A 13,938-nucleotide genomic window follows, 5' to 3' on the forward strand; every position below is an offset into this window, starting at 1 on the left:
TTGAAGCTTACCTTGAGAATTAGGCAGAACGTACATAAATCATGTGATCAGTAACAGGAAATTGACTGGGTTCATGGCATTTGGTAGGAGAACAAATGGAATGTGGGAAAGGTGGCTATATTCCTCCGCTACCGAGCTTCAGACCCTTACCAACATGCCGTCACACATCAGGGTATGTGCTGCTGCTACTCACTCACTGCTCCCACAGGTGAGTTGAGTACTATTGTAAACTCTTGAGAGTTGATGGATCTGAGTCCTTTGAACTTTAATGGCTTACTTTAATTTATGAGGTTTGATGTTAGGATACAACATAAAGATCAAACTGAACTGCTGAGAGTCAATTCTAATAAGTGAAACTGAATAAAGATAATTAAAAAGCCGTAGAAGTTTCTTTGTCCACGTAAACACGTTGCGCTGATTTCACAAGAATTATAATAGCGCACACACTCCAGACTTAGGTCCGCCGCTGCCGTTTGCATACCCTCCAGATGTTTCCCTGGTTGGGTCGTTAAGTTCTTCAAAGAGTCCGGTCTCAATGATTTCCTCCTGCCAAGTGATCGGGACGGCGCCAGTTGCAAATTTTTTAAAGAATTTCTTATCTTTATCATCAAATTCAATACCCCGAATTTCGGAGAAGTCCGCAATGTCCGCAATGTCTTTAGCATAAACAACAGATGGGTCGGGCACGAAAGGGGGATCCACGAGTCCGGCCTCCAACCTCTGGAAGTTGATTGTCTTGAAGAAGGGATGTTTCCTTGGGTCCTCGTTGGTTCCTCTGAAAATTGATCGAAAAACAAATAAGATACACAGATTTTTGATAACAAGCTAAACAAATTATATAGATTTCATTTGACAGTGTCAAATCCCCCATGAGGCAGAGTAACTTGACTCAAGTGTGAGTGGGAGGGTTCAATTTAGCCTCAGCCCAAGTGAGACAGCATTCACAAATGCTGGATACAAGTTTCTTGCTTGAGTGCAATGAGTAGAGTCTCGAATCATGAAATGTATATCATTCACATTCTATGAAATGGTACATTCTAATTCACCCACAGAATGTTAATTAAGTATTATTGTCCGGAGCCACATACCACATCAGATATTATGTGCCCAAGCAAAGCTAGCGTGCATGAGGAGGTCTAAGTGTAAATAACATCCCTGTCGCTCAGCAGCTCAGGCAAAAACCTTACTCGTACCCAGAGGCATGGACAATGGTACACATTCCAGAGGCGTTGCTGGGGGATTAGAGGGGGGGGGCCTTAAGGGGCTATAGCCCTCGGTCTTTTGGTTGTAGCCCTGGATAAAATCTCAGGGTCTACAACCAAAAGGCTAGCTAGCCCCAAGTCCCGACAATCCCGACATTAGTGTAGCCCCAGATCTTTTCCGGACCTAGCAACACCACAATTTCAGTGAAGTGAAAGAAGAAGAATGTAATGACCACTGAGCAAAGGCCACTCTAAGTCCTGCACGCCACCTTCTGTGTTGACGCTCATGGTCAGGTGGCAAGGAAGAGGCCAGAAGATGGAAGGGCCAGCTGTGGTGGGCCAAGAGAGGAGTGTTTGGCAAGTGGCACCAGTGGCAGAGAACAGATAAACTTTTATCACAGCTGGTGTTGATACCGACAATGGTAAATATACCAAAGGAGGGATGCACGCGTAGGCAGCGCGCCTCTTAAAGCGTTCAGATCAGGTGGAGAATGCAGAACAGCACAGGCCAGATTCTAAATGGCTGTGAGAACCACATTGACCAGAATCAAAAGAAACGTGAGTACTTCATTGGTATAGAAGCTATTGAGGGAAGGTATGAAACCCAATACGTGTATTGTACAAATTCCATACAATATATGTAAACAGCATAGTAGGAAATGGTCACAATCTTGGGATACACTTGTATTAGTAGGAGCCAGGGGAAACAGTTCACAATGTGGCCTTGCAAGACTGGGCCTGGGCCATTTCAGCATGTCTGGGGTCACACATTCCTGGACATACAGGAGCAGTGTGCTGATCTGCTATCTTGAGCCTGTGTGCTTTGCTTCGTAGTCCCGCCTGGGCCACTGATGCTAGGGTGTGCATTCCCCTCCGCCTTCATGGCTTTCCCTGAGCCTGTATTTCCATGCTGGCAAAAAAGCTTTAGATTCCCATAGAAACCGCCTAACCTTACTACTTGTGGAATGCAGCTGGACTCAACAGGGATCTCTTATAAATGCCGCCTGCAGGAAGTGATTTATACTTTTTCCAAAGCGGTTTAGAAAAGGGAAGAGTAAATGCGATGTTGCCAGTGTTTTACTAATTGCATTTCTCTTCGTTTTGGAAAATTACCTTAATTGAATGCAGGGGCCCTGTTGCACTTGGGTGTAAATTGCCACAGTCTCCTCCAGTGCAATTTGGGATTTTGTTTTACATTACCCCCAAAGTAACTGAAAACATTGAACATTCCGTGTACCTAATTTGGTTTTATATAAAGGTAAACGCCATTAGATGAACAGTAGACTGTTAAGATGGAGCCCAAGCTATGCCACCTTCTTTTGATGACCATAGTCTTTATACATTAGCTCCTCATGAGCTGCTATTGACGACATTAAGTTGATCCATCCTTTGAACATGCTTCTAGAAACGTGTTTCCAACGGCAAATCAAACTGAAACACGGCATATTTCTGCTAGAGGTACACTTTAACAAACCACCGAGGCTTTAATGACTGGTAAGCAGTCATGGAAGTGAGCGGGAACGGTCGGGAACGGCTCCACTACTTTAAGTTTGGCCTGTTTACCATGCCACACCTTGTTGCATGTTGCTCTATGCTTCCGCCTGCCCTCTGCCCAGCCGAGACCACAGTTCCACTACTTTGTTCGGTACTCTTCTACCACTGCTGGTAAGTTGGGACCACGTTACAGGTTTGTAATGTGGTTCATTGCACTGTTAGTGGCCGGTAACCCCCGGCTGAGGGTTTATTTACAATAGCCTGGCATGTTTTTCGGTATGCTGTTTACTTTTTTTAAGTTGTGAAATGGCGTGGTGACCTTTTCACAAGTTCTAAAACTACGCAAAAATGGCCACCAGGGAAAAAGGAGAAGGGGGTGCTTCTACAAGCCTCTCTCTTTCCATTGCGGCCATCTTAGTTGGGAGAACATGTGATGGGGTGAGGAGGGCGAGCATGGGGGCCAGGAGAGGCAGGCATCAGGGAAGTGTATGGAGAACAGAGTGGGTGCGCGGGACAGGGGCATGGGCAGTGCTAGGTGGTACCGTGGTGAAGACAGGCAGGAAGATGGCAGCATCCTCCTCATCAGGGGGCTACCATGAGGTAAGGCCAGCATTCCAATCTCCCTGATTAGCTAAGAGGTTAGTCAACATCACATCCCGGATGCTAATATGAAATATTGATTTGTAATATACCTCAGATGTTTCCATAACATGCATAATGAAATATTAACTCCCAGGAGGAGTCACCGGTGAATCAGGTTGCCAGCAGCAAAGTCTTTACTATGGCCATAATAACGAGGAACCCGGGCCGCACCAGGAGGTAACGGCACAGGGCCAGTGTTAATAGGCCCGAGCAAAGCAAAGTAGACTTGGAAACTATGCCACCGCACCGGGCAGTACCAAAAGCTATGTTTCTTTTTTTTACTCTAAGTAGGAAACTACACAGGTAGTAAGAGGTGAGGGAGAAGAGGGTAGGGGAGGAGAAGTGGGGAAGGTGGCACTGGCCAGCAGCGCTCAGGCTGCTCAGAATGCAGGCTTATACTGTAGGATCCAGCCTGCGGTCCAGGCTTCCTAATTAGCCAGCGCCCCCTTGTGGGGTGCTAATATATGGTAACGTCAGTGTTCTGTGTAGGCCACCAGCATCTCTCCCCAGACCTCCATATTCTTTGGCTTAGTTTGGCCCACACTCTTTCCACTGCTTCCCCTCTCCAATCCACATATGCTGTCCTCAATCCCACTCCCTGGCACCAATCTTTCCTGTCACTCCCCAATGCTGTCCTCAATCCCAGCCCCTGGCACCAATCTTTCCTGTCACTCCCCAAAGTCTACGTTTCTATGTCCGTGGTGGACATCTTGGGTTGTAGCTTTTCTTTAAGGGAATTCGGCACACGCCAGCCGAGTGAAGCAGAATTCTCTTACAAAACCATTAACACCCCAAGCCTGGGGTGCTAACAGGGGTCAAGTCCTAAAAATTAAAGTGGGGGGACTCATCGACAAACGCAGTGGGGTGTGTCGTCACCAGAAATTAGCATATCAAGGTGAAATATGCACATTTCATTAAAATCGCTTTGCATAACCACCCTATTTGCACAGGACGAATGGCGTTTTCCTTTCATAAAATCAACACACACAAGACCAAGAGAGGAGATATTCTTCTAATAGTATTTTTTAAAACTTTAAAAGGTGTGCATGTTTTAAACTCCAATAACCAATGCTAATGTTTCCCATATTCAGGTCTTGTCTTTGCTCATGCCTCTAATGCGGGCCCAAGAAACAGCTGGTAAAGACCCCTTCCTCCATATATAGTGATTAAACAATGTTTCATCATAGGCATCCAAAAATGAATTACATTTATTATGTCATTCTATTTCCACACTCTTTCACTTCGGTTTGGTAAATAGGGCCTCATTATGAGTTTGGCGGTATACAGTAAAAGTGATGGTAACGGAATTACTGAAACTTTTACCATACTGCCGAAAATGGAGTCAGTATTAATTCTGTCAGTGGAATTAGCCCAGGCGGAATTAGTGCCAGCAGAATTACCGTCAGCATATGGCAGAATTTCAATGTCAGAATTACATCTGAGATCCAAAATGATATTTCCACTGCCTTACAAGTTGAAATACCACAGAAATATTGGTAAATGCATAAAGGTGATGGAAGACAAGTAAAAGGTGCACCCAATCCATCCTGAAAGACCACAAAAGGCATGAACCAGACCCTAGCACACATTGAGCTGCATAGGCAGGAACAGCGGCACAGGGCACAGGGCGCAGAGAGGATGAGGCGATGCAATGCAAGGCGAGGGCACATTCCCCTGGTCAGGCCCTCACCTTTGACATTAACTGACACCCATCTGATTACTCTGTACTAGCTGAACAGGGAGACCATTGTTGGGCTACTCGCCCTGATCCATGATGAAATACAGAGCAGAATCAATATCAGTACTGCCTTGCCCCTACTGCTGAAGCTTGTGTCGATCCAACACTTCCTTGCTACTGGCACCTTCCAGCACACTGTGGGCATGCAGCATTGCATGTCCCAGCCACATTTTCACATTTGCTTGTGCAGGTGCTTGATGCAATCCTGTGCCATACCTCCCAGGCATATATCCCGGCCACCACCCAGGCACAGATAAATGCCACACAGGCATGTTTTTATGCAGCAGCCCACCTGCCAAATGTTAAAGCTGCTCTGGACTGCGCCAATGTGGCGTTGTTGGCCCCCCGGGCATCCTAAGAGGTATACCGCAACAGGAAGCCTTATCAGTCCGTGAAAGTCCAGGTCACCTGTGATGCTGACCTTGCGATCACACACTGCTGTGCCCGCTTTCCTGATTCCACCCACAATGCCATGGTCCCTTGACAACGTGGATCTGTGCCGAAAGCCCGTTAATCTAAGTGTTGTGACGCAACAGCGACAGAATATACAGGAATTCAGAACTGATCATTGCTTTTTAGCTAGCTTAATGGACTATGTCAACAACAAGAACACCTTAAGCCTCAGAAGAAGAGCTTAGGCTTGAAACAAGTGTCAGGCTGACTCTGGAAAATAAATATCTATGCATTTATGCATCAAACATTACAGTGTTTGGCGCAGTGTGATTGTATACTGTTATTAATATATGATCTTTCTTGTGGAGTGTTTGGCCAAATATCCACGACATACAACCACCCGCTGCCGTCCAAGCCTACCTCATAGTGTGCAAGCGCTTGTTTTTTTTTGTCTTTGTGCCACTGTTTTTCGCCGTAGTCCTGCATGATAAAACTCTACCTGCATACTTACCAGAGGGCAAAGGAAATGGATACTGGGTGAGTACAAGTGCCAACACAGAAACTGATGAATGAATGCCCAAGCAAGGCACTGTATATGCAGGACCTGCACTCTCACCCAGCACATGACAGCCACCAACTCACAGGACTAGGCCATGCAGGACAATATAGTAGTATGTCAGTGATGCATATTGCCCTAAAAAGTAAGTAATGCAAACACAGAAGACTGCATGAACCACAATGCATAGGGAATGCATACCTAGACATTCAATGTTGCAGTTCAACACTCCACAAAGACAATGCAACACTGCCACACAGTGATTAAATGTAATCTGGTAATAATGTATGTGAAGACATGATGGAAGCAAAGCGGAAACTGCAAACATGCACAAGCACAACTAATCACCCATCAGGGCACATGCATGAACGTAACGCACAGGCCTAACACAGGCCACATGCACCCCGCAATGCCAATCACAGGCCATTAAGTTGACAACTGCTGGTTGAGAGTTGTGTGCATGGAACAACACGACAATGCATATGTACCCCTATAGCATGTGACACTATATTCAATTACTGGGATGGAAAACCATGTTGTGCAACAATACGGAAAAAATGCATGAATAGAGTGTCTATCATGAAAAGGAAACTCCTCAACAATGCACTTTGACTGACACCTATTACCTTTGCCTTTGCAGGTGACTCTGGATACCCCCAGCTACCATGGCTAATGACACCTGTGAGCAATCCATGTACGTCGCAGGAAGTGGTATACAATGAAGCACACGACAGGACCAGGCTGTGCATAAAGCCGGCCTTTCACATGCTGAGGGCTCGTTTTCAGTGTCTACCCCGGACCGTAGGGGCCTTGATGTACAGGCCAGAGAAGGGTGGACAAGTATTTCTTGCCTGTGCCATGCTGCACAACAACTGCCTCAGGCGAAATGTCCCCCTGGCCCCTGATGAGAACATGCCGCCCCCAAAAGACAACGACTCACTGCCTGCAGGTGCAGTGCTGCCCCACAGTGAGAAGGAGAATGGAAGGGATAGTCGTGTTGTGTGGCAAGAACTAATAGACAGTTATTTCTGTTCACATAGATAATCACATGCTGCTCACCTTTGTGCATAGCCACATATTGAATAAATCACAATCACACAAAAAGGAATGTCCTAGCATTGGTTCAAGTGGACTAGATTTTAATACTTAAGTGTGAAAAATACCACACCCAACAACCCCTCCCCAGCATCCTCCTTCCCAACACACCATCCCCAACACCTCTCCCCTCCCCAATTCACCATCCCCAAGACCCCCTTCCCAACACACCATCTCCCAAAACCCTCACACCCACCTCTCCCCCAACACCTAGCCCCTCCCACAACACACCATTCCCAACACCTTCCCCTCCCCAACACACCATCCCCTACACCTCCACAACCACTTTCACTCTCTTCAACATACCATCCCCAACATCCCCCCACTCACTTCCCCCTCCCCAGCACACCACCCCAACACCCCCACTTACCTCCCGCTACCCAACACACCATCCCCAACACACCCATGCCTCCCACGTCCCTTGTCCCTATGTACAGAGTCCCATGAAAAGTCACTTCCGGGGCCTCTTGCCCTTGCAAGCCTACTCAGGCACCGTTGGAGTCAGATGACGCAAGGAGTGGCACATTTGGGTGCTGGGCTCAGAACCCTCTGTGGGGATGACATAGGTGGAGGGCTCGGACTCAGGGCCCTGTATGTGCTGCTGTGCCAATTGCATGAAGGAATGTAGGAACTAGTCAAAGGCCCTCAGTGTGCCCCGTCAATCTCTGCCCAATGGCAGAGATGGCAACAGTGGTCTGTGTGATCTGCCGGCCACAGCGGTTCAGGAACCGGGAAATTCTTCTAGATGATCCCTGGATGCTGTCCCAGATTGCCTGCAGATGCTGCACCTGCTGCCCTGTCCAGTTTTCCATGTATGCCTGCCGCTGCTCCATGGTATCCAGGCTGCCCATATCACTGCCAGTGTGTGCTCTGGCAGTGGGCTCTGTGGAGGTATGGGGCTAAAGCAGGGTGACCTGAGGCCTGTGTCTTCCTCTGCCACCTCCTCGTCTGGGGAGCCATTGCTCCGTGTCTACCTCAGCCTGGCGCTGGTGATGCCGGTCCGACACAGGTGGCATGTCTGTCGCAGCATCTGCATCAGCACGTGCTGGGCCATCTCCATGGCTGGTGGAGGGGCCAGTGGGCACTTATGTGGGGACGGGTGGTGTTTCTACACCTAGCATGGCTGACACTGTGCTGGTGTCTTGTGGCCTTACTGCCTCCATCCTTCTCTTCCTCCCACTGGTCCCACATCCGGCCTATGCCGGGGTGGAGGTGGATGAAATGCCAGGGGTGGAGGTGTACTGGGCAGTGGAGGGCCGGACCTCTTAAGCCTCAGTCGACTGTGTACCTGTTGGGTGGATAATGACATTCAGTCAGTCATCAAGCACACAAGTGGGCTAGCAATACATTCATCAAACATAAGGTTTGTTCTCCTTGCACACATTTTGTATGATGGGCATAGTTGGTTTCAGGCCAATGAGTACAGCTACTGCTAGGAGGGAGCAGTGCCTGCTGAGGGTGTTACACGACGCATGCATGTGCACGTTGCCTGTTGGCCTGAAAATATTGCTTGTTGTTATGTCGGCGTAGCTGGATCACTTGGCAACAAGGACTGTCACAGCACACATCATTCCATGGCTTTACATGCACATTTCCCCTACAGTGCATGTGAATTGCTACAGTATCCCACCTTCCCTGGCACATGCATGTAGTCACTGTGCCTTTTTACTGATTGCCATGTGGTTGCCCATTCCCCTTTCCATTGTGATCATCTATGCAGGAGGGGGGCGCATGCTTTTGGTCAGTGCATTTACATGGAAGTGGGGGCTGACAGACTCATCACCATGGCCTTGGGTTGCTGCTCCAGCTTCTGCACTGCTGACTTACTCGATCCCTTCCATGTGTGGTATAGAGCTGGCCTTCTCCTCTCACAGGGTCAGAACAAGGGGGTCCACAGTGCTGTCTCCTGTGGCCGATGTCTCCTGCTGGTGTTTGGACAGGAGTCTGCGGACCCTGTCCTTGAGGTCATTCCAGCATTTCCTGCAATCCTCGCTGTCCTGTGAGACTGTGCCCACTGCTGTGACATTGTCACTGATTCTGGCCCAGATAGCTGCCTTTCTCAGATGTTTTTCGATGCTGAGAGCCATAAAGCTCTTAGGCATAGGCCACTACATCATCAGTGAGGACCTGTAGCTCTGCCTCACTGAATTTCTGTTTATCGAGGCGCATTTCGGGCACCTTCCCTTTCTCCCAAGACATCTTTGCACTCCCTTTTGGGTCCAGGTGGGAACAGGAAATGGGGGATTCGGAGTGGATTTTATTTTTCAAAATGGCTGTTGCTGTGCTTCCAGTTCAGGCGATGACACTATTTCCGTCACCGGTACACCGGTAAGTCCACTGGCTGCGATTCTGCTGCCAAAAATAGCACTGGATGTATCAGCGTTAGAGGTAATTCTGTCGATTCCAGTCTGAATTACTGTCTGACACTCGTTTTCGGTGGTAATTCCACCAGACGGAATTACCGTTACTGCCAATGGTGTGTGCACACTCCCGTCCAGTTGCAATACAGCGGTAATTCTGCCAGACACCATGGCGGTAACAGTAATTCCACTGAGGCAGAATTATCACTGTATTACTGACAAACTCATAATGAGGCATTTAGACACTTCTGCATTCACACACACGTATTCGCATTGTTTCATATAGATATTTGAATTCCAATTTAATGTATTTGTTGTCCACTCTTAAGCCTTACTGTAGAGGGGCGATTCCCACAACTATCCCTGGTGACATTGAGGGACATGGCACAAAGGAAGGAGAAGACGGATAACCAAGAATTTGTTGCATTATGCCAAAAGGTGCCATGTGCCGCAACAGAGGAGGCTGCTAATGTGGAGGGACATTCGGGAGTGGATCTGTCAAAAGGTGAAATGCATATCATAGCAACCCTGGACATGTTGCACAGGATGTTTGACCCCCTTGACAAAAAAGATGACATCCATGGAGAACAGTTTGATGGGCATGAGGGCTTGGATTTCCACAGTGGAAACGAGTAGGGATGCTAGGGAGGAAGTTCTTTCCTCCCTGCAGCACTTCTCCAAGAGTGTTGTTGATGCATTGAAAAGCATGTTGAGATCCCAGGCATGTACTGCTGTAACGACCGATCAGCTGGAGGACAAAGTGGAGGCAGTGAACAGCAGGGCATGAGCTGGGAACGTAAAAGTCCTAGGGGTTTTCCAGCAGTTATTAAAGGGATGTTAAGAGAGCCACCCGAGTATTCAAGCTGCCAAAGTGTAGGGGAACTGTTAACACCCAGGGAAGTGATAAGAGTATTTAGGCTACTGACAAGGGGACTGAGTGGACCCAGCTGAACAGGGACAGCCCACCCAGCCCTTTAAGACGAGGTAGCAATACCTTGAGATGATTGGGGATGCAGAAGTTACTCAAAAATCAATAATCAAAATGACTCAGGAAGTTGGCAAAGTTGACTGCTTTATTATCAATTATCTAAAACCGGGAGTACAACAGACATCAACGTATGTCTCATAGCATGGTCTCTCAATGCGTTTAACAAAAAACATCATACTTATAGTAAAAACTCGTAATTGATGACGTCAACCTACGTATTTACTAACGTCATCCTACGTGGCAAATTACAAAAACCTAGTGGCAAATGTGATAGGCTTAGAGGGAACATCTAGGTATACTTTCCATACTAGCATAAAAAGTGATAGGCTCCTTAACATCAGGTGGGACTACTAAGTCCATCCTTCAAACAAGTCACTATGAATGTCACTAAATACATGACGTCCCATTGGTTATACAAATTATAGGGCTCTTAATCCTGCGGCCCCCTTCAATTAGTTGGCACTGTTACATCCATCAGTACTTTTTCACCCACGTTAGCAGCACACAGGCTGGACTTCCAGGTGCTGGTGAGCTGGTCATAACCATAGCTTCCCACCAATTAGCATATCATCTATCATCATCTCAGTGGTCTGCACGTCAATTAAGCCTTTGAACTTGGCCCTGGAAATGTCCCTTCCTCTGGAGAATACAGGGGAGTAGAGGCACACTCTGCCTCTCTGCGTAGGTGTGGTTCGTCATGTTTGTCCAGTTCCATCCATTCACGTGACTGAAGACCACAAATTTGAGCTCTGGTGCATTTAAAATACTACTATTAAATCAAACTCTGACGTCTTCCTTGTTTTAGTCCATGTCTTTTGAACAAGAGTTTCATTCTTTCACACAATTGTAACTCATGTCTGCTCATCCCAATCCGATAAGACCTTGGCTTCTTGGGGCTGATCCAGCCTCGCCTTTCTGAGATTCACTTCTGTAATTTTGTCGTTTATCAACTGCGACTCACTGGAAAAGGGCTTCCTTTTCTAGTCCAGATCTGCTGTAATACGTCGTGGAAACATCCATTCTTTACTTACTCCTACATATGTATATGTTGGTGCATGCCACAATCTATTCACTACATAGCTAGCCTTAAGAATACTTTGTCTGCTTGTGTTTCTTTGCATCTGTACACGTGTAAAATGACTTGATATATTTGTTTCTATAGTACAAGTTTCTTTATCTCGAGCCCGAGATGTCACTTATCTTGATACTGTCTTGATGCCTTATAGGCTATATTCACTTCTCTTGTCTCTGCATCTCTTCCATGTACATTAGTCTGGCTTCGTGTGACGTCACCGATCTGCTCTTTCATTCATTGGTCCTGATTCTTCTGGGATTTCATTCAAGTGGCCATCATACTGTCTCATATGTAGGAATGGCTTTCTCAATGGGAACCTTGCCTCCAAGATTCTCCTTGGTATCGGTATTTTCACTGGTACTGCACGTGTCTCAAACACTGGTTCCCAACATATAGGCATTATGGGCGAGATGCTTGAGGTGGGGGTACTTGGCCCCTTCTCTACACAGTGGTGGTGGTAAAACCATTCTAGCAAGACTCAAAGATTCTGAGATGAGGAGTGCAGTGGCATCAGTGGCAGTGACAAAGGAGTAGGTCTTCCACAGAGGGCTGAGACTACTCATTTTTAAAGAATTATGTTGCCGGTTTAAAAAAAAAGAGGTATACATTGTTGACAGTCGGAAAGAGACACTGGTGTTGGGTGTAGAAGCAGTGATGATGCAACCTGCCTGACACCTTGCAGTTTAGAAGGGAAAGAAGATGCAGCCTTCCTGGAAGATGTGAGAGGGAACCCAACACAACAACACTCAGACTGATGAAAAATGCTTTTGTTTGTGGTGTTGATGAGTTGGGGCATCCTGGCACCACCCGGGCATAAGAGGGTATGCTGGAGGGTGTCAATTGGCTCGTTTATGGGAGTTATGGAAATAGCAAGGATAATGAGGGATCTGTAATAGTATAGTCATTTCCCCCCCTACCCCCCCACACACACATTTTCCAGGGGTTTCGCATGCGAGGAAGAATATAAGAGTTGTTATTGGACGGTGACATGGGTAAATATTTTCTCTGGGGAGGAAGGTGAGGAAGCAGTTAATTTTGCAATGCTTTTGGAGTATTATTGTTTCAAAGAATGAGCGGGGGTTCGAAGGGAAGGGGAACACATGGCAAGTACAGTGAGAAGGACGTACAGAATGTGAGGGTTAAGGTTAGAGTTAGAGGAGATGAAATCCAAAGCAAAGAATACTCCTGTTAAAAAAAAAAAAAACTGAAATGCAAAGAATAAAGTGCAGATGGGCATAGAGCGGTTCAGCGGTTTAGAAGAAGGCACGGACCCATAAGGAGGGAGACTGAGAGGGTGAGATGGGGAGAGATGGGGTGAGAGGGCTGCCACCCAAACATCAAATTCTTTCAAGGAAATTGGCATAAGTAAGTAGGTAAATCAACATATATAATTTGTATAACTGTTCTTTAATAACGCGCTTAATACCGACTGGTCATCACATTTATTCGGAAGTGTTTACATACAGGAATACATAAGAGCATCACCGGGATTTGCGCCAGCAAACAAGCCGACATGATGGTGAGGCAGGGACCAGGGACACCCGGGGCAGGTAAAGACACGAGACAGGTCAAAGGACGAGAATGAGGCTTGCTTGGGGAGCGTGTCATTTCCAAAGGCCAAGGCAACTTAATTGTGTAACCTGAATCACGACGACCGGCGATGAATCATCGAGCAAACAGACATGGGCCAGTGACTGTGACTAATGCATATATTAAACAGTGCAATCATTAGTATTAAGGTATTAAGTATGTGTTCGCATGATATGGCACACATCTGTCCACGGTTGATCACAGCTGATGATAATGTTTAAAGCGTATACAGTGTTTTTGACGAGGTCACTTTCCTCGTTTGCACATTAATGGTGCATTTTTCCCCATGGTCGTTTTGGTCCAATTTTGTCTTATATATATGCTGTGTGTTTGGGGGTGGGGGGTTGCGGGAATTGTAGGTGGCAGGGTGAGGTGGTGGGTTTGATGGGGGTTTCTTGGTAACACTGTTACTTAAAAAATAAATCGACGAAAACGACCACGGGGAAGAATACATGATTAATGTGCACACGTGGAAAGTGAGCTCGTTAAAAACCATGCACTAATTGCGCTGGTGAAAATTATGAGCTACCCCCAAATTCCAAGATTTTTTGAATTTTATTTTCGTGAACATTTATTCTGGAGCAAATTTGCAGATTTGCAGACTCTTCCGCATATGTCGCAGTGGGTGTGGCATGGGATTGACAGCGGGAAACGCTCTGACATTAGTGTATGCGAATGCCGGCCGGTATTCAGATATACCAATGGGGTGTGGTGGGTCAGGCAACTCAGCGCTACAGAATAGTTGTGACAAGGCACAACTACTTGTAATTATTCAAATAACGTTTGTCGGCGCAAGAATGCAAGT

At 46.8% G+C, this 13,938-nt stretch overlaps 1 protein-coding gene across 2 annotated transcripts in view; it reads right to left on the reverse strand.

Moving 5' to 3' along the window:
• Positions 1-257: 257 nt before the first annotated feature.
• GRK7 (G protein-coupled receptor kinase 7) overlaps positions 258-13,938 on the reverse strand; it is a 313,391-nt gene continuing 299,710 nt past the window's right edge. The window contains exon 4 of one of the 2 annotated variants that reach the window (XM_069618281.1): positions 258-775. In XM_069618281.1, coding sequence (XP_069474382.1) covers positions 430-775 — 346 coding nt within the window. In that variant the 3' untranslated portion in view covers positions 258-429. The remainder of the gene's footprint in view (positions 776-13,938) is intronic. The other variant, XM_069618282.1, reaches the window with a different exon arrangement.

Source organism: Ambystoma mexicanum, chromosome 10 (genome assembly GCF_040938575.1).
Source record: "Ambystoma mexicanum isolate Mex_15411 chromosome 10, UKY_AmexF1_1, whole genome shotgun sequence".
Classification (NCBI taxonomy): Eukaryota; Metazoa; Chordata; class Amphibia; order Caudata; family Ambystomatidae; genus Ambystoma; species Ambystoma mexicanum.